The sequence below is a fragment of the Oncorhynchus nerka genome, linkage group LG7, assembly GCF_034236695.1.
Source record: "Oncorhynchus nerka isolate Pitt River linkage group LG7, Oner_Uvic_2.0, whole genome shotgun sequence".
Taxonomy (NCBI): Eukaryota; Metazoa; Chordata; class Actinopteri; order Salmoniformes; family Salmonidae; genus Oncorhynchus; species Oncorhynchus nerka.
This window is the reverse complement of record NC_088402.1, coordinates 32613439-32636252: the sequence shown is the minus strand read 5'-3', so window position 1 is coordinate 32636252 and position 22814 is coordinate 32613439. Positions and strand designations below refer to the sequence as shown.

Genomic DNA, 22814 nt, shown 5'->3' with positions numbered 1-22814 from the left:
CACAGGCAGCAGAGTACTGGAACGAAAGGCGGCCAAATGAGGTGTTGGCTTTAGGGATGATCAGTGAGATACACCTGCTGGAGCGCGTGCTACGGATGGGTGTTGCCATCGTGACCAGTGAACTGAGATAAGGCGGAGCTTTACCTAGCATGGACTTGTAGATGACCTGGAGCCAGTGGGTCTGGCGACGAATATGTAGCGAGGGCCAGCCGACTAGAGCATACAAGTCGCAGTGGTGGGTGGTATAAGGTGCTTTGGTGACAAAACGGATGGCACTGTGATAGACTGCATCCAGTTTGCTGAGTAGAGTGTTGGAAGCCATTTTGTAGATGACATCGCCGAAGTCGAGGATCGGTAGGATAGTCAGTTTTACTAGGGTAAGCTTGGCGGCGTGAGTGAAGGAGGCTTTGTTGCGGAATAGAAAGCCGACTCTTGATTTGATTTTCGATTGGAGATGTTTGATGTGAGTCTGGAAGGAGAGTTTGCAGTCTAGCTAGACACCTAGGTATTTATAGATGTCCACATATTCAAGGTCGGAACCATCCAGGGTGGTAATGCTAGTCGGGCATGCGGGTGCAGGCAGCGATCGGTTGAAAAGCATGCATTTGGTTTTACTCGCGTTTAAGAGCAGTTGGAGGCCACGGAAGGAGTGCTGTATGGCATTGAAGCTCGTTTGGAGGTTAGATAGCACAGTGTCCAATGACGGGCCGAAAGTATATAGAATGGTGTCGTCTGCGTAGAGGTGGATCAGGGAATCGCCCGCAGCAAGAGCAACATCATTGATATATACAGAGAAAAGAGTCGGCCCGAGAATTGAACCCTGTGGCACCCCCATAGAGACTGCCAGAGGACCGGACAGCATGCCCTCCGATTTGACACACTGAACTCTGTCTGCAAAGTAATTGGTGAACCAGGCAAGGCAGTCATCCGAGAAACCGAGGCTATTGAGTCTGCCGATAAGAATATGGTGATTGACAGAGTCGAAAGCCTTGGCGAGGTCGATGAAGGCGGCTGCACAGTACTGTCTTTTATCGATGGCGGTTATGATATCGTTTAGTACCTTGAGCGTGGCTGAGGTGCACCCGTGACCGGCTCGGAAACCAGATTGCACAGCGGAGAAGGTACGGTGGGATTCGAGATGGTCAGTGACCTGTTTGTTGACTTCGAAGACCTTAGATAGGCAGGGCAGGATGGATATAGGTCTATAGCAGTTTGGGTCCAGGGTGTCTCCCCCTTTGAAGAGGGGGATGACTGCGGCAGCTTTCCAATCCTTGGGGATCTCAGACGATATGAAAGAGAGGTTGAACAGGCTGGTAATAGGGGTTGCGACAATGGCGGCAGATAGTTTCAGAAATAGAGGGTCCAGATTGTCAAGCCCAGCTGATTTGTACGGGTCTAGGTTTTGCAGCTCTTTCAGAACATCTGCTATCTGGATTTGGGTAAAGGAGAACCTGGAGAGGCTTGGGCGAGGAGCTGCGGGGGGGGGCAGAGCTGTTGGCCGAGGTTGGAGTAGCCAGGCGGAAGGCATGGCCAGCCGTTGAGAAGTGCTTATTGAAGCTTTCGATAATCGTGGATTTATCGGTGGGGACCGTGTTACCTAGCCTCAGTGCAGTGGGCAGCTGGGAGGAGGTGCTCTTGTTCTCCATGGACTTCACAGTGTCCCAGAACTTTTTGGAGTTGGAGCTACAGGATGCAAACTTCTGCCTGAAGAAGCTGGCCTTAGCTTTCCTGACTGACTGCGTGTATTGGTGCGTGTATTGGTTCCAAAATGTTTTAAATGTCAGCAATCAAATGTTCAAGATATATATATATACATTTGAATGCGGATGTTTACATATACTACGGTTGGAGTCATTAAAACTCGTTTTTCAACCACTCCACAAATTTCTTGTCAACAAACTATAGTTTTGGCAAGTTGGTTAGGACATCTACTTTGTGCATGACTCAAGTTATTTTTCCAACAATTGTTTACATACAGATTATTTCACATATAATTCACTGTATCACAATTCCAGTGGGTCAGAAGTTTACATACAATATGTTGACTGTGCCTTTAAACAGCTTGGAAAATTCCAGAAAACTATGTCATGGCTTTAGAATCTTCTGATAGGCTAATTGACATCATTTGAGTCAATTGGAGGTGTACCTGTGGATGTATGTCAAGGCCTTCCCGAAGAATACCATCCCAACTGTGAAGCACTGGGGTGGCAGCATCATGTTGTGAGAGTGCTTTGCTGCAGGAGGGTCTGGTGCACTTCACAAAATAGATGGCATCATGAGGTAGGAATATTATGGGGATATATTGAAGCAACATCTCAAATCATCAGACAGGAAGTTAAATCTTGGTCACAAATGCATCTTCCAATTGAACAATGACCCCAAGCATACTTCCATTGTTGTGGCAAAATGGCTTAAGGACAACAAAGTCAAGTTATTGGAGTGGCCAATAAAAAGCCCTGACCTCAATCCCATTGAACATTTGTGGGCAAACTGAAAAAGCGTGTGCAAGCAAGGAGGCCTACAAACCTGACTCAGTTACACCAGCTCTGTCAGGAGGAATGGGCCAAAATTCATCCAACTTATTGTGGGAAGCTTGTGGAAGGCTACCCAAAATGTTTGACCCAAGTTAAACAATTTAAATGCAATGCTACCGAATACGAATTGATTGTATGTAAACTTCTGACCCACTGGGAATGTGATGAAAGAAATAAAAGCTGAAATAAATCATTCTCTCTACTATTATTCTGACATTTCACATTCTTAAAATAAAGCAGTGATCCTAACTGACCTAATACAGGGAATTTTTACTAGGATTAAATTTCAGGAATTGTGAGAAACTGAGTTTAAACATATTTGGCTAAGGTGTATGTAAACTTCCTACTTCAACTGTGTATACAGTACCAGTTTGCTGGTGACACTGTCCGTGATTTATTTAGAATTCAAGGCACACTTAACCAGAATGTCTACCACCGCATTCTGCTTTGCATATTATTGGGACTACCATTTGTTTTTCAACAGGACAATGACCCAAAACACACCTCCAGGCTGTGTAAGGTCTATTTGACCAAGGAGACTGATGGAGTGCTGCATCAGATGACCTGGTCTCCACAATCACCCGAACTCAACCCGATTGAGATGGTTTGGGATGAGTTGGACCACAGAGTAAAGGAAGCAACCCACAAGTGCACAGCATATATGGGAACTCCTTCAAGACTGTTGGAAAAGTATTCCAAGTGAAGCTGGTTGAGAGAATGCCAAGAGTGTACAAAGCTGTCATCAAGGCAAAGGGTGGCTACTTTGAAGAATCTAAAATCTAAAATATTTTTGGATTTGTTTAACACTTTTTTGGTTACTACATGATTCCATATGTGTTATTTCATAGTTTTGATGTCGTCACTACAGTACCAGTCAAAAGTTTGGACACACCTACTCATTTCAGCGTTTTTCTGAATTTTTACTATTTTCTACCTTGTTGAATAATAAAGAAAAAATAAAGAAAAACCCTGGAATGAGTAGGTGGGTCCATACTTTTGACGGGTACTGGGTATATATATATATATATATTATATTATATATATATATATATATAAAATACAGAAATATAGACAGTATGATGCATTTGGTATCATAAGATGCTGTATTGTGAAAGTTACATGTCTTGAAAACTTGATTGCTGATGTGAAAAACATTTTGAGACTATATTAACAACTGACTAACGACTAACGACAAAACTATATTTTGGTATGGATTTTTCCTTTATTTAAGCATTTCCAAACATGTAAACCAAATAGGCTTTGCTGGTGGTTATAGGATGTCTTTAATTCAGTTTGTAAGGAGATGGTTGGAGTAATACTACATACCTATTTTGGCCAACAGTTTCAAAGCTAGCTTTGATAGGACAGCTGTGCGTCACTGTGTTTTAACATTCCGCCATAACTGAAGGTCTGAGACTGTGCTCACTGCAGAGCTAGCCACTCCCTCTCCTTGTGGCCCAACAGCTATAATTTAAACATCCACCTCAGAGTTAAAATGGAAGCAATGCAGGGCAGAGCCCTTAACATTTTTGGGTCCAGTGGTATCTCATAGGTCTCATACACCAGCAGTAACATACAATGCAAAAGCAGCATGTCCTAATCAGGTTGAGCTGAATCTGCATTTTGGGGTTTACCATACTGTATGTCTGTTGCTGAGGGACAAGACAGAGCCATGAGAAAACCAGTTTTCATCAGTCATGGAAGTCAAAGTGCTGAAAACAAATTGGCTCAACATTTCAAAAGAAGACGGAGAACAAGCTATGAAGGGAAAATGCTGAAGTTTTGGTGCAGGTACAGCCGAATAGCACGTAAATAATATTGATACTAACCAGGTTTCCATCCAACCTTTTTATGAGAGTGAAGTACAGTACATGTCGGATAACACATTTAAAGACAGGCCTGATGGAAACAGAATATTGGTCGGTAAACTTTCCAAATGTTGACAAAACAAAGTAGGCTAGACAAGGTGGGATATTTTTATGTTGATCAAATTAATTATGCAAAAAAATGGCTGTGGAAACATCCAAATATTGATATAATAACTATCAAATCAAAGTAAATTTAGAGTCACGCGATTAAGTTGTGTGTGGTCCTCCCGCTACGACTCCGTAAAGCATGCAGTTTATTAGACTACAGATTAAATAGGTTTTGTTGAACTTCACAGGGTGGTGAAAGTGCAAAGTGATTAGCTTGATGTTCCTTTTCAATAAATCTCCAGGGTCTTATTCTGGTGACATTATGATTGAGGCTTGGCTGCCATTCAGAACAATTGAAAAAGATTTCGCTCGTTTTGTCCATAATAATCTCATCATGTAGGCTATACCCACACTGTATCTGTGAGCTGTTGGCTACAGTACACTTGCCAAGACCAGAGAGAGCACATTCACTATATGACGCAACATTCGTTGTGACAAAACCATCAGTAGAGTTGGAAATGCGATTGAAACATTTAACTTGTATTTTTTATTTTGTAGATGGGAATTTAACTGCAAAAGTTCCTCTTATGTGCGCTACATCATCATGCACAGCCTTTAAACTGCAACAAGTCAATTGGATGGAAACACATTTCTGAGGGGGAAATGTGCATATCGTTTCCATGCAGCTTTCAGACATTCGCATGAAAATCTACCGGCAATTGGATGGAAACCTAGCTATTGTCCAGCATAATGTTGCGATATATTGTCAAAAATAACATCCAAATATGTAACTGTATCGATTTGTTTTTGGCGCCATCACTAATTAACTCTGGGAAAGAGATATCTGCGGGAGAATGGATATGCCATGTCATGGGTGAATTGCGAGGTCATGCAAGGTCAAGTGTGTCCATGCTCTTGTATCAACAGGAAACATAATGGATCAGGTGATGGGACTTATTTAGCCTGTTGTTTATTATTAAGTTGAACTAAAAACATCTGTAAATGATATAGGAACATTTGGTTTAATTAAATACAAAACAGTGCTAACTCCTACAGGCCTTGGTTTCCAGATTAGGTAGTCTACAGTGTTATTGCACTTTGCTCAAATCTAAAAGCATAATAGCCCTAATTTGTCTAGTGGACTTCTATGGTTCCCAAAAATATAATCAAAAACATTCAACTGAAAACAGGCTCTAACTAAGGAGTGTACTAATTCAGTCTACTGTATTACCTCATAAGTACAATTATGGCTGTTGAATAGTCTTTGATTTGGCAAAGACGCCTTTCTCGTTCACTGAGGTTTAGTTCAAGTTAAAAGGTTTCTGTGTTTATATATATATATTCTCCCAGCACTGTGTTTAACGGTGGTGGTAATGTTAGATGAAAAGGTGAAAACATACAACGTGGAATTCATAAACTGCTCTTTAGGACCTACTTGAAACTTTAGAACTGTAATTTTCAGGGCAAAAATAACTTGGGCCGCTCTGTGCGGTGCCCACTTATATTCTTAGATACACTAACATGGTGATCCTAGAGATTACCAGAAGGAACAATTTTGGGTGGCGAATTAACTAGTTGTCCAAGGTAAAGAGGTTCTGTGTAGTGAGCCCTGAGTACCCTTATCCCCATATCGTAATAGATCGAATGTCTGAAAGCATGTGCCATTACGACTAGAGAGGAATGTATAGACTGACTTCAAGGTGGGTATATTAACATTGGAATCTGTGGTCTCAGAGGGAAGGGTCAGGGTTAAGAGCTTCCAAAGGAATCTCCTAGCATCCTGCCAAACTCAAGTGGTTAAAGTATTACTACACAAGGACACCTGTCTGACTTAAATAAAGAATAGAGGCTCTGATTACAGTGTGATTCTGAGTTGACACTAAACACAGCTATTGTACTATCATGTTGTGCTTTTTAGCAGTAAATGAGATTATGTGTGTGCATCCAAAATGGCACGAAATTCCCTACGTAGTGCACTACTTTTGACCAATGGGGTGGCATTTCAGAGACAGGCTATGTTGAAACGGTGGTCCAACACTTATCTTGTGACGAGGCCCACATCGTCAGGTACAGCTGTGTGACCGTGTCATTTCATCTTCCTTATTTACTGTAAGGGTTTCAGGCAGGTTAGTGCTATCCGGTATCCATGGGACGTCCCTACCCTAAACCTTAACCAGAGTTTCTAAACCATACTGTGTTGTCTTTGCCCTAACCCTAACCATAACCCATATCCTTACCCTAACCATAACTCTTCCCTAACCATTTTAAATGTCAACTTTAATACGGTGACGTCAGAGTTGAGAGGTCCCAAGGATTCCATTGAGACGCTACAGTTTCAGGCACACGCTGCTTTCCTGTTCAGATCATTTTAGTGGGGAATGCAAACTCTGGAGTGTGAAGCATCCAACCAATCGTATTCCACCTCCTGTCCTGAACATACAATATATACTCACTACTCCACGTTTCTCACCAGCCCAGAGCCGTCCCAGTATATACGTGTTGTTATTTTAATGACCTTTGTAACATTTGTACTGAACGTTTCCCTGTCGGGGGATGTGTAGTAGTGTAGCTGGGTCCTGGAGAAGACATTGAGGTTAGAGTAATTCAGGCTATCCAGCGTTCCACGCCTCTTACCCAAGTCACTGGGGCAAGTGGCCACAACAATGTCATTTATGAGCCGATCTATGCTTAACGCCCACGCCTCACACATATCATGTCACACCCGTCTTAGTCGAGGGAAAAGGCCTAGTCGAGAGGAAAAGCCAATTGAAATGGCTCATGTAATGTAATTGAATTAAGGTGTGTGGTGGAGTTTTGGGTTAGAGTCTTGGTTAGAGGTGTAAAAGGGTTCGTTTTGGAGTGTAAGTTCAGAGTGATATCGATGGAGATATCTTTAAAGTTCAAAGTCACAGATTGTATAGTAAGAAGGTGGAGGCTTTTGATTGATAGAAATAACTGCATTTTCAACTGAATTTAAGACCCAATTCTGAAAATCTGATTGTGTATGTAATGTAAACATCTTGTTGGAATCTGTTTTCTCAAAACTGACAAACTAAAGAGTAAAGGCAGTCACAGAAAAATCCTGCACCTGATAATCTACTCTCACAGAGCCTCCTTCTCAGCCTGTGATTGGTTACTTACTTTCACAGAGCCGTCTCCTCAGCCGCCCTCTGATCTTGTCGATGGCGTTAAAGTCTGTCACATGGAACACGTGAGCGTTCTTAGGTTCCGCAGCGATCTCTTCGAGTTCCACCTTCAGAGCCTCCCCGATGCCCACTGCGAACATCCTCACCCCGGCCTTCGCCGCCGCCTTGGAAGGCTCCAACACGTAATCCTGGCTCCTCCCGTCCGTCAGGAGGATAGCCACCTTCTGGATGCCCCTGGCTGCAGGCCTGGCCCCGGCCCGCTCTGTGAAGATGTTGGTGGTGGTGTAGCTTATGGCGTCCCCGGTCATGGTGTTCCCTCCCAGGTAGCGGATATTCCTGGCGGCCTTCTTCACCTCGTCCATGGTGCTGTACCGTCCCAGGTTGAACTCTGTGGTGGGCCGGTCGCTGTAGCGTACCACAGCCACACGCGTCTTGTCCGGGCCCACGTCGAACGACTCCACCAGGTTGGAGACCCACTGGCGGATCTTCTCAAAGTTCTCCTTCCCCACACTGGACGACGTGTCCAGGATGAACACCAGGTCATAGTGCACGTTCTTACAGCCTGAGAGGAAGTGGATGTTAGAAGTCAGACCTGAGGAATTCCCAGTACTGTACATAAAGATAGTAAGAACCAGGCTTTGGTTCAAATAGTATTTAATTTCTTTCTAACTACTGAAGATTGAGCTAGCCACACTAGTGCCAGGTGGGCAGGGTTTCTACTTTCAGGACTACTCCACTGGTTCCAGACAAGCTCCGTGTGGCTCAAAGTCTATGGAGAAAAAAACAAATACTTTTGAACCAGCTATTAACAGCTGATGTCCTTACCTGCCCTGCTCTGAGCATCAACCCTCAGTCCTGAGAGTGTCAGGACCAGTATGACCAGGACCAGGGAAGCCCTGCATCCCAGTCGCAGCTCCATAACAGCCTCTGGTCTTTTGAGCTTAGGTTGTGATCACCATCAAAGTCTCCAACCTGTAGACATCAACAGGTCACCATTACAAACTACCAAGAAGCAGACAGGTGTGAGAGACTACTGGGCGTTTCTAGGGCCTAAGCCTCAATATTATCCTTGAGTATTGGAATGCAATATCATGTTAAATGTCTTCTGATTCCGATAAACAGCTTTTCTTTGGGGAATATTGATTTCACAAAAAGCTACAATTCCGTATTCAACTCTCATTTACTCATTTAGGTAGTAGTCAACTAATCTAAATGTACGCATCTCTTCTGGAAGTAGATTGAGGAATGTGTCAGTTGACGCTTTTAGAGAAGGCCAATTGATACCTGACCCAGTGACTAGAGTGACTGGGAGTGAAAGGCCCCTGAGTTTTGAATTGGACAGAAATCAGTGACAGTGCTCTAGTGTTATCATGATGCTGTTAGAACACACACACCAACTCCGATAGAACTTCCTGTGTAGCGAGGTTACAAGAGGTTACAAGGTTGTGTCTCTCATCTGTCATCAACCTCCTCTATATCTTTAAGTCATCCTTACGGGAAGAGTGTCTGTGTGATTTAGCAGCAGTGAACTAAGATCAGAGCCAAATACAGTACAATAAGTCTGTGGGCCCAATGCTACACTGTCATCAGAGGGCTAGACTAGTGGTGTGTGGCGAAAGCTCTGTGTGGCTTTGGTGTGTGGAAGTCTGGTGATGTGGCAATGGCTTACCGTTCTCCTTGAACCTTCACAATGCTTTATTGCTGCTTTATCCTTTAACACCAAGTGTTATGCAGATCTTACATAGCAATGACAGGATCATCAAATCCAGGAATACAGCTATGTGAATGTTTTAGTGAAATGGAGGGAAACAGTGGAACCCATTTAAAAAAAATGTGTTTGTGAACGTGAATGGGATTCCTACTAAGAACTTGGAACATGACCAAGTTAAGTTCTGTTCTAATACGATGTATCCTCTCCTGTCTTGTGTTCTACAGTTACATCATAGGGGAGTGCCCACAGCCACTTAACAATTGTGTGATGTCCTACACTTTGCTTGATTGTCCATTATCCTCCAGCAGCATGGTCAACATGTGAACACCCTGTGCAATCACCATGACGCTGGGTTGGACCTGTAGTCGGGTTAGTTTGGCAGCAGATTACTTTATCTGATGTACCACAGAGCTATTTAAGCTCTGGAGCTTTCTTAGGTTTTACTGACACTATTAATGAGCTCAATGCCTACTTAGTGAAATGGCTGCAATTAGTGTGTATTTAAAGCTGACCAAAATGAAAATATGTCTCAAGCGCCCACTCAATGCATATAGCCTACTGGAAAACTTTTCAGGCTTGTAAAAACTATCCACCCATCTACCCGCAATACATATGATAGGCCTACATATTGAATAACTATTCAACAGATGGCTCATCTGAGAGATCAAATTATGAAACTAAGGAAAGGCTACTATGCATTTAGCCTATTTTTGTCCCATCAGATAAGTACAATACCGCAGTCCCCACATATACTCCCTATATCACGTAAGCTTTAAAAACGTTTCAACATGTTGACTTTGAAATACTTTGAAATGATAAAAAAAGAAACAGATCAAAAACATTGGGATGTGACTTAGTAAGCAGCCCAAGCCCCAATCCTGAGCCCAGATCTCCCCCCGTACAAGCTATGGTCTGTATCCTGTATGGGGCCTGTGCGTTTCCACCTCCTCTCTCAATGGCAGACCAGGGATTACAATCTAAATGTCTATTCCAGAAACCTGACTTCCATCATCCAGAAAATGATGTAAAAAACAGAAGGAGTTTTCCAGTCCAAAGGGAAATGAAGATAGACATGGATCCTGTAGCTCCTCCTGACGGAGCATCCAACACGTGGCTCCGCCGAGCTCCTCTCACAAACTATTTATCACAAACAAAAAAATCTTAATGCACAAAAACATCAGACTACCCTCCAAAGAAACAATATAAATAGCCAGAAATAAAACAATTTTAATGGGACAGATTGATTAAACTTCTTACTGCAGTGGGCTACATTAGGGTCACACAGAGTGTTTCTTGGGAGTCTTAAACAAATCTATTTTGAAGTAAAAGTATACATCACACACATGAATATGGACTTAACGTCAGGTACAGAGTTTAAATGTATTACATTTTGAGTTTGCGTCCCATTATTACACTTTATATCACAGAAGACAGAAATATAACAAACTTTTTGACATAGAAACACTGGATTTTCGGTGTTAAAAAAACCCTGTTTATTAAGAAAATCTTAACAACATTCCACCCATGAGGCCAATAGGTCATTTGACTGCAGGAAAGACCTACTCCTACCTGTATTGCAGATCACTTAGTTTCACTGGAGGTCTCTCTCTCGCTCTGTGTGGCTCCTATCCTCCAGTTCTCACTTGTTCGTTAGCTCAGCATTAAGGCACCATCCCCTATCCAACGGTGAATCCCCCAAATGACTTCCTTTACAGGTGTGAAGAAATGTAATCCTAAAATCCACCACGATGTCAATCCAAGTGTTGATAAAAAGTCCAAAGTGAGGTGAGCATCTGCTACAACCTCTTGGATGGGTGGATAGAGAGGGAGGAACTGACTGAAGTTGAAAGTGTAGGGTTTCACTAGTGGATGAGGTGGCTTGTACTGCTCTAGCTAGCTGTTCAGCTCACAGGCATAAAAACAACCCTGACAGGCCTGGCCAATTATAGACCAACTTTCTGGATATATTTTAGTCTCTTTTTTTTCTTCTTTATGGCTGCCGGAGCTGCGCCCATCTGAAGTGTTGCTGCCCTCAGAAACAGAATGCACACAGCTTCTCTCTCAGCCACCCCGCCTCCTCTGTCCATCCACTCCAACCCTTCAGCCAAAACCCTGCCTCAGATATAGCCACAAAAGAGCTGCCCTAGGTGCAGCTGTGGTGATGGGCGCGTGGTGGCCGTGGTGGGATGGGTCTACTCTAGCAGGGAACTTGCTGTATGGTGGTGAGGGTGTATTTGAGTCAGGAAAATGATTAGCATGTGCTTGAAGCTTTATGTGTCTTGTGCTCCTCCTTGTGCTTGTGCTAATCTGTCTCTTATGTAGTAGAATTGGACAGCAATTTTACATTCTGAAAAGTGCTAAATTATTTAAAACAACATAGGAAAATGTCTGTTAACCACATTGAGAAGTAATGTTTACTTGTCAGCCATGTTCCCTGCAGGAGGGGGAAAGAAAGGGGAAACAGTGGTCTTGTTCTCCAGTGTTTTGGTTTCTCTCTTTCCCTCTCTCTCTTAGTGAAGTTGCCAGATATACTGTCAGAATGGCATGTCTCCCTTTCCCCAATAGCTTTCAGAACTCCTCTCCCTCCCCCAGTCGGTCCCCTCTGTGCTTTACACGTCTCTCAGGTTGAGGTGCCTTGTTTGAACTGGAAAGTGATTGATACTGGTAAGTGTATTAAAGTACACAACAGAGTCAACGTTAAAACAACGTTTTGTCCTGGTTGTGTGTTTGCTCAGGGGGAGATGAGATATGTAAAAAAATATATAAAATAATAATGTTACGATTCACACATGCGTATAATAAAGGACAAATATAAGCATCCAACCAAAATGATTATTATTGTACGTCATTGACAAATACATACATTGGACATAATGGCTATACATTCTGAGATCCTATTTGTGATTAACTTTGCAGTCAGTCAATCAGGGGAAGTGAGTATAGGCCAGCCTAACTACGTGGTGTGAAACGGTCAGGAAGTCTGGTGGTTGGCTCATGGTCTGGGGCAGATGACTATTGCTGTGCTACTGGTGTCAGACTGACTCATTGAGGGTTTTGGTCGTAGGTTCAATTCCCGCAGGGTTCACATATATATTCAACCAATTTATGAATTCACTGTCAGAATGCAGCGGGACTCAAGGCAGAAAGTAGTGTGTTAGAAGCCTCTTGTGTTGCAAGTCTGTCAATGAGAGACTTGCCTAATACGACTCACTTGCTCGGATGTAGAATGGTTGTGATGTGGTTTTGCATGTGTTTTCTCACTGTCAGTTCATTTTGACATACCTGCGAAAACAAGTGTACTTGAAGTCTCACATATGTTTCAGGAGACTTCTGTTCTCTATGATAAACATACATTACATTACCTAAATCACATTCCCATAACTACTGTCTGGAATGTCTACATCCAGATTTAGGGAATAACTCAAAAAGTGGATGTCTAGACTAGAGTAACATCGTCTCTGTGAGTGTTTCACTTGTTACAGTGAGGGATGGCGGTTGTTCTGTTACCAAACACACATAGAGCTGTAATGCATGCTGATTGGAGGAAAAACATTGATTAAAGACATTCTTCTGAGATTGCATGTACTACAGGAATCTGACGAAGTAGCTAAGGTGCAGAAAGATGATAGAATGAACTGAAGGCCTAAATACACAGTACCCAAAGTGAGGGGTGGCTGTTTCAGAAAAGAAGGCATATTTCAAATCTCTTTATTTGCTGTTTCCAATCTTAACATACGATTACTGCTGCGACTCTGTTTGTGAGCTCTGTTGCTAATCGATGCCATTGTTTGGACTAGATGGAGCTGTTAACAGTGGTCATAGATGAAGCCAATGTATCCATCTGATGAGACCTTGATAATAGTCCCTGAATGCAGGTCAGTTTCGCATAGCTTTACCAAGCTACTGGGACGCTCAAATATGATTATGTCACCTGCATGTGCAGACATATTTAATCCAAAATAGGACATTGAATAGCCTATGTCAGGATATCTACAATGGTTAAATGTAATGTATTACGAGCATCATCTTTTTATAAAATAATAAATAAATAAATATGTTTTTGGTCCATAATATACTTCTATATTTATCCTCTGTACAGTATACTGTATATACTGCCTGCCAGGGAACTTGGCATTGTAACTGGCTTGTTGCTTTGAATAGCAGATGCTGTGTGAAGTAAGATGCAGGGGCTTTTCTATCCTAATCTCCAGGTGATAAGCACATGTAAACACATGACTTAACAATGTCAAGTCTGTTTTCGCTACGTCCTGGTCTGCTCAAAGGGATCAGGGGTTAAGAGGTCAAAGATCAGGGTTCAGAGGTCAAAGGACAGCGTCCTGGCGATTTCTCTCTGCTGTTCTCCGGATGACCTTTCCGGACACTTTCAGCGGATTCTCCGGTGATTCCGGCCTGGCGTTCTTCCTGGAAGCCTTCTCCAGTATGTGACTGGCCTGCTTCAGGGCTTTCTCAGAACCTCCTCTGTATTCTCTGCCCTCAGGGCTTTTCCTTGCTGGACATCTTGGGCCAGCTTGGCCTCTTCCCCAGGTAATCCTACTGTTGACATGTTAGATTTGCTCTGATCCTCTTCGAGGTGCTCTGCCCTCCTGAGACGCAGCCTCCTCCCACCGGTATCCTGCTGGAATGTTCCGGCTACTTGGCATGAGCTCTCCTCGCCATGTGGTGCTACCACCTGCTGGGCCTGAGCTTTGGCGCTGGTGGGGAGAGAGGAAGAGGGAGAGGCTGGTTTGCTGATAGGGGGAGGAGGAGGGCCGTTAACGTTAATACCAGCATCTTCCGAGAGCCTGTCTCCGGTCTGTCTCTGGATTTGGTTGGCACGGGCTAGCTGCGCTCTCCTAACCTTCTGATGTCGCTGGACCCTGGGTGCTGTTTCATTCAGAGGTAAGGGATGTGGGGCTGGGGTGGAGACACACTCTGCCGTACCTTTAACCGGTCCTAGTCCCTCTCCTCTCACCACACAGTCCTTCACCTTCCTGGAGCAGGGTTGGTCGCCCACCGTCGTGTCCAGCTTATGGGCAGCAGCCTTGGCCTTAATCTTCTGTCTCTGTGCCTTCTGTACCTCCCTGGGCAGCTCCAGAGGTGCCAGCTTCAGAGGCCGCCGCGGGGGCAGGTTCTTTACCTCCTTCTCCTGGGACGAGCCAGGCAGGGGAGACCTGGACCTGAAGGAAGGAAGGAAGGAAGGAAGGAAGGAAGGAAGGAAGGAAGGAAGGAAGGAAGGAAGGAAGGAAGGAAGGAAGGAAGGAAGGAAAACAAACAAACAAACAAACAAACAAATGAACGATTGCATGAATGAATTAACAAATGTTTACATAATACATACCTGACCAGGAGCAAGGAGTCCCTTTGGGTGGCAGGGCCCTCTTGGCCTGGCGTGGGCAGCATGGCAGACTCCGGCATAAGCCGACCCACCATCACCACCACTTCCTCCTCTTCCCCTCCCTGTGTGGCTGACAGATGGAGGACAGGTGTTTTGGAATCACAGACGTTTTTAGGCGCCAGCAGGTGCTTCTGGCCGATGAGATGCATAATGCTATTTTTAGCCTGAGAGGTCAGCAGGTCTTCTGGTCGGGGCAAGCCCTGCGACAAAACACACATCACTCACAAATTAGAATCACTTACTCAATTATACATTACATGACTATCTAACACAGCCAATCAACACTGAAAATCCTTCAGATTAAATTATAGCAAAGTATTGAATACTTCTAAAGTAGACCTGTCAATACTAAATACTGTATGTTCAAGAAGGTATTGACGAACGTTTTCCTTTGTAATCTCGGTGAATATGTCTTGTTGAGTCTGACATTCCACTGCAGATTTCCACGAAGAGAGACAATTTAAAGCTTCAACACATTCAAAAACATTGGCATAGTAATGGATCATTTATAATTCAATGATTTTTCGATAAAAAAACCTTGATATCAATAATGAAACATCTTCCTGGAGATTGTTTTCCACAGATCTCAATATTCTCGTCGGTTTTATGAGGAGCATTTTCTTTTCTTTGTGACTTCTCAGTTCATAAAGCCTGTTAAAGTATAGCACATAAATACTTTAACAGTCTGTACTCAGTGGTCTATTATGTCAAACGTTAAACAAATTCATCAGAAAACTAATCAGAATAGCAATTTCCTGAAGAGGACAGTAGTTCACTAAACCTAGTTCACAGCTCTCCTGTGTAGCCAATCATTTTTTTCTCTTCTACATATTCTTGTGAAAAGGTTATAGACTGCATATAACCAGCAATGTCAGATACTTTCACTGCATGCTCACACTAATAGGCATCATACAGTGTCCTACTGCCAATGCACGGCTCTTTCCATGACATAGACTGACCAGGTGAATCCAGGTGAAAGCTATGATCTCTTATTGACAGCACTTGTTAAATCCACTTCAATCAGTGTAGATGGAGAGGAGACACGTTAAAGAAGGATTTTTAAGCCTTGAGACAATTGAGACATGGATTGTGTATATGTGCCATTCAGAGGGTGACTGGGCAAGACAAAATATTTAAGTGCCTTTGAACGGGGTATGGTAGTAGTTGCCGGGCGCATCAGATTTGTGTGCAGCTGGGTTTTTCACACTCAACAGTTTCCTGTGTATATCAAGAATGGTCCCCCGCCCAAAGGACATCCAACCAACGTGACACAACTGTGGGAAACATTGGTGTCAACATGGGCCAGAATCCCTGTGTAATGCCTTCAACACCTTGTAGAGTCCATGCCCCGATGAATTGTGCTAAGTTGCTGGATATTGGTGGGAACTGGAAAACGCTGTCGCACATGTCGATCCAGAGCATCCCAAACATGTTCGATAGGTGACATGTTTGGTGAGTATAAAGGGCATGGAAGAACTGGGACATTTTCAGCTTCTAGGTACAGATCCTTGAAACATGGGGCCGTGCATTAACATGCTGAAACATGAGGTGATGGCGGCGGATCAATGGCACGACAATGGGCCTCAGTATCTCGTCACAGTATCTCTGTGGATTCAAATTGCCATTGATAAAATGCAATTGTGTTCATTGTTCGCAGCTCATGGCTGTTCATACCATAACCTCACCACCACCATGGGGCACTCTGTTCACAACGTTGACATTAGCAAACCGCTTGCCAACATGATGCCATATATGTGGTCTGCGGTTGTGAGGCCCGTTGGACTTACTGCCAAATTCTCTAAAACAACATTGGAGGTGGCTTATGGTAGAGAAATTAACATTAAATTATATGGCAACAGCTCTGGTTAACATTCCTGCAGTCATCATGCCAATTGCATTATCCCTCAAAACTTGAGGCATCTGTGGCATTGTGTTGTGTGACAAAACTGCACATTTTAGAGTGGTCTTTTGTTATCCCCAGCACAAGGTGCAACTGTGTAAAGATCATGCTGTTTAATCGGCTTCTTGATACGCCACACCTGTCAAGTGGATGGATTATCTTGGCAAATGAGAAATGCTCACTAACAGGGATGTAAACAAATTAGTGCACACGATTTGAGAGAAATACGCTTTTTTTATGCATGGAACATTTCTGGGATCTTTTTCAGCTCATGAAACATGGGACCATCACTTTACGATTCTATTTTTGTTCAGTGTAAACATACACCCAATAAGATACAACACAACTACGAAGGGTATAGGTAGGTGATGATGATGATATAGAGCTATAATACTCACAGGTTTGGCAAATTCCTCTTGCTTGAGTTGTTGCCGAATCATTTCTTCTCTGAGAGAGCCCATGAATAAAGGCTGTTGTTGTGCTGTGTATAGCACTGGATTGAAGGCAGGGGATGGGAGGACACTACAGTAAAAGGCAGGGAAGGTAGGTTTTAGTTGCCTGCTGACTGGCTGTGAGGTCATTAGGAGGATTAGGGTCAGCAGGCAGCAGGGCCATCTGGAATGATCCCAAATCCAGCTCAGGGACACCTGGAGAGAACCATGACTCCAAATGGTAGTGTTTTCATACAGGGTCAGGGTGATGGTACTGGACAGCAGCTTGCCAGACAGCCTGGGGACTGGTACTGGTTTCATCCTCGAAAACCATGACTCCACATATAGCAGACCAGGGTAGTGTGCACACATGCAGGGTAGTTATCGGGTACTGTTTTCATTCTTTATTAATGACTGTCGCCTATTGACTAGAAAACGTCATGAGAACAATGGTATTTTGTTAAAATCTCATTTAGGAGCCCGTCTGGTGTTCAACCTTCCCAAGTTCTCTCACGTCACCCCGCTCCTCCGCTCCCTCCACTGGCTTCCAGTTGAAGCTCGCATCCGCTACAAGACCATGGTGCTTGCCTACGGAGCTGTGAGGGGAACGGCACCTCAGTACCTCCAGGCTCTGATCAGGCCCTACACCCAAACAAGGGCACTGCGTTCATCCACCTCTGGCCTGCTCGCCTCCCTACCACTGAGGAAGTACAGTTCCCGCTCAGCCCAGTCAAAACTGTTCGCTGCTCTGGCCCCCCAATGGTGGAACAAACTCCCTCACGACGCCAGGACAGCGGAGTCAATCACCACCTTCCGGAGACACCTGAAACCCCACCTCTTTAAGGAATACCTAGGATAGGATAAAGTAATCCCTCTCACCCCCCCTCCCCCTGAAAAGATTTAGATGCACTACTGTTCCACTGGAGGTCATAAGGTGAATGCACCAATTTGTAAGTCGCTCTGGATAAGAGCGTCTGCTAAATGACTTAAATGTAAATGTAAATGTAAATCATAATGAATGGGGACTGGTAGTTTTGTATTGTGACCACTAGATGCCGCCACAGGACACTGAACTCTGTATCAACTGTGGATGTTTTAGTGTGTGGTCATCTCACAGCGTCACTGGATAGAAGTCAAGTAGTAAATCTAGAGATATGGAATTTGGAGGACTCCTGAGGAAGCTAGGGATGTGTACCTGATCTTGTCTATCAAAATAGCTTAGGGCTTGATTCAATCTATATCGCTGAAGTTCAGCGTTATAGTGCGCTTGAAATGTAATGGTAATTTTCCGATTGAGCGACATATGCAGAGTTTACCAAGAATGCAGTGTCTGCGAATGCGGGAACGTTGCCTTTACATTTCAATCACGCTGTAACACGAAACTTCAGTGCTACCGATTGAATCGAGCCCTTACTTAATTTCTACATAGACTGATAGAGAATGACTCGTTTGCTAGCTGGCAGCAGGGTATGGTATATTGTATGTGCCACTATGCATGGGAGTAACATAGGCTCGAATAACAAAAGTGACTGTGATCTTGGTGTGATCGGTAGCCTATTGCATATGTCATGCCTTACTCTAGGTTAGATTAGACGTGAGACTCTAGTGTGCTGCCTGCAGGAGTTCCTGTATCTCTACATCAGTCTCAAACAGCAGCAAGTTTGTACACTATTTACCTCCAGTTTACCCAACTGCTACTTTTATTCATTGTCAACAAGGTGGTGTAGATTTTTGCTGGGGCGTAGGCACTCTGATAGGGTGGGCCTGGCTCCCCAGTGGGAGGGCCTGCGCCCACCCTATCAGAATGTGCATTATTTGTCTTTTTACCTAAGCACAGTACTTGACTTGGGCAGGAGCTCACCGGAACTGAGTACCAGCACTAAATATTTTCTTCTGCTTGAGGTCCTGCACTTCCTGTAGAATATCAGGTCAAAAGTATTGAGGAGTTCCTGCACCTGAATATCAACAGTACCGGCACCCACAATGAGTACTGACATCTATTTTAGTCCAAGTCAAGCACTGGCCTGAACATGCATACACCATCAGATTGAATGCATAGTGGGTGGGACAACAAAGGGGAAATGTACCAAACGTGAAGGACACCATCCCACAGTTGTGTCAAGTTGGCTGGATGTGCTTTGGGTGGTGGACCATTCTTGATACACACAGGAAACTGTTGAGCATGAAAAACCCAGCAGCGTTGCAGTTCTTGACACAAACAGATGCGATGGCACCTACCACCACACCCCGTTCAAAGGCACCTAAATATTTTGTATTGCCCATTCATACTCTGAATGGCACACATACACAATCCCTGTCTCAATTGTCACAAGGCTTAAAAAGACTTCTTTAACCTGACTCCTCCCCTTCATCTACACTGATTGAGGTGGATTTAACAAGTGACATCAATAAGGGATCATAACTTACACCTGGATTCACCTGGTCAGTCTATGTCACGCCTGGGCAATTATTTTCCATGGAGGGCCACATGAGAATATATTTCTGCCATCGCTGGCCAGAATCATATTATAGGATTATACATCATGTGTATGACCGTGTTGACAGATATATCTACTGTAAATCACATCCAGATATGCTACTTATTTTATGCACAGAAATAAACCACATCCATGTTCTCCTTTTGGTAGGTATTTACCTTGTTTAACATGTAATTGTCACGGTTTTCATATGGTGAAGGAGAGTCGGACCAAACTGCAGCGTGTCGATTGCGATTCATGTTTATTAAACAAACGTAAAACACGACTAAACACGAACACTACAAAACAATAAACGAATCCCGAAAACAGCCTATACATGTGTCAACTAACATCTAACAAGGACATCAAGACACTCAGGACAATCACCCACAATACAACCAAAGAATATGGCTGCCTAAATATGGTTCCCAATCAGAGACAACGATAAACACCTACCTCTGATTGAGAACCACTTCAGACAGCCATAGACTCTCCTAGAACACCCCACTAAGCTACAATCCCACTAAACTACACACCACATACAAAAACCCATGTCACACCCTGGCCTGACCAAATACATGAAGAAAAACACAAAATACTTCGACCAGGGCGTGACAGAACCTCCCCCCTAAGGTGCGGACTCCCGAACGCACCTCAAATCAATAGGGAGGGTCCGGGTGGGCGTCTGTCCATGGTGGCGGCTCCGGCGCAGGACGTGGACCCCACTCAGTTAATGTCTTAGTCCCCTCTCCTTGCGTCCCTGGATAGTCCAACCTCGCCGCCAACCATGGCCTAGTAGTCCTCACCCAGAACCCCACTAGACTGAGGAGCAGATCGGGACTGAGGTGAAGCTCGGGACTGAGGTGAAGCTCGGGACTGAGGTGAAGCTCGGGAGTGAAAGGAAGCTCGGGAGTGAAAGGAAGCTCGGGAGTGAAAGGAAGCTCGGGAGTGAAAGGAAGCTCGGGAGCGAGAGGAAGCTCAGGCAGGTTGATGGATCTACCAGATCTGACTGACCCCTGCTGACTGGCGGCTCTGACTGCTCCACGCTGACTGGCGGCTCTGGCTGCTCCATGTAGACTGACAGCTCTGGCGGCTTCTTACAGACTAGCAGCTCTGGCAGCTCCTTGCAGACTGGCAGCTCCTTGCAGACTGGCAGCTCCTTGCAGACTAGCAGCTCCTTGCAGACTAGCAGCTCCTTGCAGACTGGCAGCTCCTTGCAGACTGGCAGCTCCTTGCAGACTGACAGCTCCTTGTAGACTGGCAGCTCCTTGCAGACTGGCAGCTCCTTGCAGACTGGCAGCTCCTTGCAGACTGGAAGCACCTTGCAGACTGGCAGCTCCTTGCAGACTGGCAGCTCCTTGCAGACTGGCAGCTCCTTGCAGACTGACAGCTCCTTGCAGACTGGCAGCTCCTTGCAGACTGGCAGCTCCTTGCAGACTGTTACGAATCCCTTTTGGCCCGACAGTCTAGGGGGGATGGTAATGAGACCCGTAACATAACTCATGCAAATTATTATTGTGACAAAGTAAAAGTGTGCATGAAATAACCACGACAACAGAAATCTACCGTCAAACTCTAGGTTTATTTATAAACACACGGTAAAGGGGGGAGCAGGAAAAGGGGCTGAGCTGGACCCAAGGTAAGAAACAATAAGTATTCAAAAACACCCCTGAGCTAGACTAGCCTACTTTAACAACAGCTAACTAACTAACCAAAAATACAGTGGGTGGTCCGCCCAGTTCTAACTAGTGTATTTAACAAAGTTCACCTACGGGTAGTGTATGCCCATGGGTGACTTGTCTTGGTTTCCCCCTTTTCCCACCAGCAACAAACAAACACCATAACCAAAAACAATACTCACAGGTGATGACAAAGTGCTATGAGGTGCTTAAACAAAAGAGAGGTTAAGACACAAAGCGAGAGTGAAACACAGAGACCTACAGACATGGCATTTACAGAGAGATTGCGCTAGAGATTGAGCTAGAGATTGCTCCAGAGCAAACAAATGATGGGGTTTTTAAACCATGGGGAAGGAACTGTGATAGGGTAGGAAATAGGAGGAGGTGTGTCTTCTGATTGATGATTGATTGTTGACTGATTGGGGAGTGATGGTTTTCACCTGTGAGGGGAGAAGGAGAGAAAAGAAACACACACAGGATACACACACACAGGATAACTGTATCCGTAACAGACTGACAGCTCCTTGCAGACTGACAGCTCCTTGCAGACTGACAGCTCCTTGCAGACTGACATCTCTGGCTGCTTCATGCAGACTGACATCTCTAACTGCTCCATGCAGACTGACAGCTCTGACTGCTCCATGCAGACTGACAGCTCTGACTGCTCCATGCAGGCTGACAGCTCTGACTGCTCCATGCAGGCTGACAGCTCTGACTGCTCCATGCAGGCTGACAGCTCTGACTGCTCCATGCAGGCAGACAGCTCTGACTGCTCCATGCAGGCTGACAGCTCTGACTGCTCCATGCAGGCTGACAGCTCTGACTGCTCCATGCAGGCTGACAGCTCTGGCTGCTCCATGTAGACTGACAGCTCTGGCGGCTTCTTACAGACTAGCAGCTCTGGCGGCTCCGTGCAGACTGGCAGCTCCTTGCAGACTGGCAGCTCCTTGCAGACTGGCAGCTCCTTGCAGACTAGCAGCTCCTTGCAGACTGGCAGCTCCTTGCAGACTGGCAGCACCTTGCAGACTGGCAGCTCCTTGCAGACTGGCAGCTCCTTGCAGACTGACAGCTCCTTGTAGACTGGCAGCTCCTTGCAGACTGGCAGCTCCTTGCAGACTGGAAGCACCTTGCAGACTAGCAGCTCCTTGCAGACTGGCAGCTCCTTACAGACTGACAGCTCCTTGCAGACTGGCAGCTCCTTGCAGACTGGCAGCTCCTTGCAGACTGACAGCTCCTTGCAGACTGACATCTCTGGCTGCTTCATGCAGACTGACAGCTCTAACTGCTCCATGCAGACTGACAGCTCTGACTGCTCCATGCAGACTGACAGCTCTGACTGCTCCATGCAGGCTGACAGCTCTGACTGCTCCATGCAGGCTGACAGCTCTGACTGCTCCATGCAGGCAGACATCTCTGACTGCTCCATGCAGGCTGACAGCTCTGACTGCTCCATGCAGGCAGACAGCTCTGACTGCTCCATGCAGGCTGACAGCTCTGACTGCTCCATGCAGGCTGACATCTCTGACTGCTCCATGCAGACTGACAGCTCTGGCTGCTCCATGCAGACTGACAGCTCTGGCTGCTCCATGCAGGCTGGCAGCTCTGACTGCACTGAACATACAGGA

At 44.9% G+C, this 22814-nt stretch overlaps 2 protein-coding genes across 4 annotated transcripts in view; both read right to left on the bottom strand.

The window, feature by feature from the left end:
- The window catches only part of LOC115131477 (collagen alpha-1(XXII) chain-like), a 70353-nt gene extending 59389 nt beyond the window's left edge, over nt 1–10964 (bottom strand). For all 3 annotated transcript variants that reach the window (XM_065020439.1, XM_065020440.1, XM_065020441.1), the window contains exons 1-3: nt 10877–10964; nt 8422–8568; nt 7592–8158 (exon numbers count right to left, since the gene is read on the bottom strand). In XM_065020439.1, coding sequence (XP_064876511.1) covers nt 7592–8158; nt 8422–8515 — 661 coding nt within the window. In that variant the 5' untranslated portion in view covers nt 8516–8568; nt 10877–10964. The remainder of the gene's footprint in view (nt 1–7591; nt 8159–8421; nt 8569–10876) is intronic.
- On the bottom strand, nt 10515–17125 carry LOC115131476 (uncharacterized). The gene is made up of 3 exons (XM_029663231.2): nt 17001–17125; nt 14646–14902; nt 10515–14484 (listed from the first exon to the last, which is right to left on the bottom strand). The coding sequence occupies exons 1-3, from the start codon at nt 17061–17063 to the stop codon at nt 13764–13766; spliced, it is 1041 nt and encodes a 346-aa protein (XP_029519091.1). The 5' UTR covers nt 17064–17125; the 3' UTR covers nt 10515–13763.
- Nucleotides 17126–22814: the final 5689 nt, after the last annotated feature.

What these genes read in the sequence shown, in the direction of transcription:
- LOC115131476 (XM_029663231.2), bottom strand. Translation starts at nt 17,063, where the DNA reads ATGGGCTCTCTCAGAGAAGAAATGATTCGGCAACAACTCAAGCAAGAG. An exon ending in AAGAGGAATTTGCCAAACCT is followed by an intron (nt 14,903 to 17,000) that starts GTGAGTATTATA and finishes GTTTTGTCGCAG; the next exon opens with GGCTTGCCCCGACCAGAAGA. An exon ending in GACTCCTTGCTCCTGGTCAG is followed by an intron (nt 14,485 to 14,645) that starts GTATGTATTATG and finishes TCCTTCCTTCAG; the next exon opens with GTCCAGGTCTCCCCTGCCTG.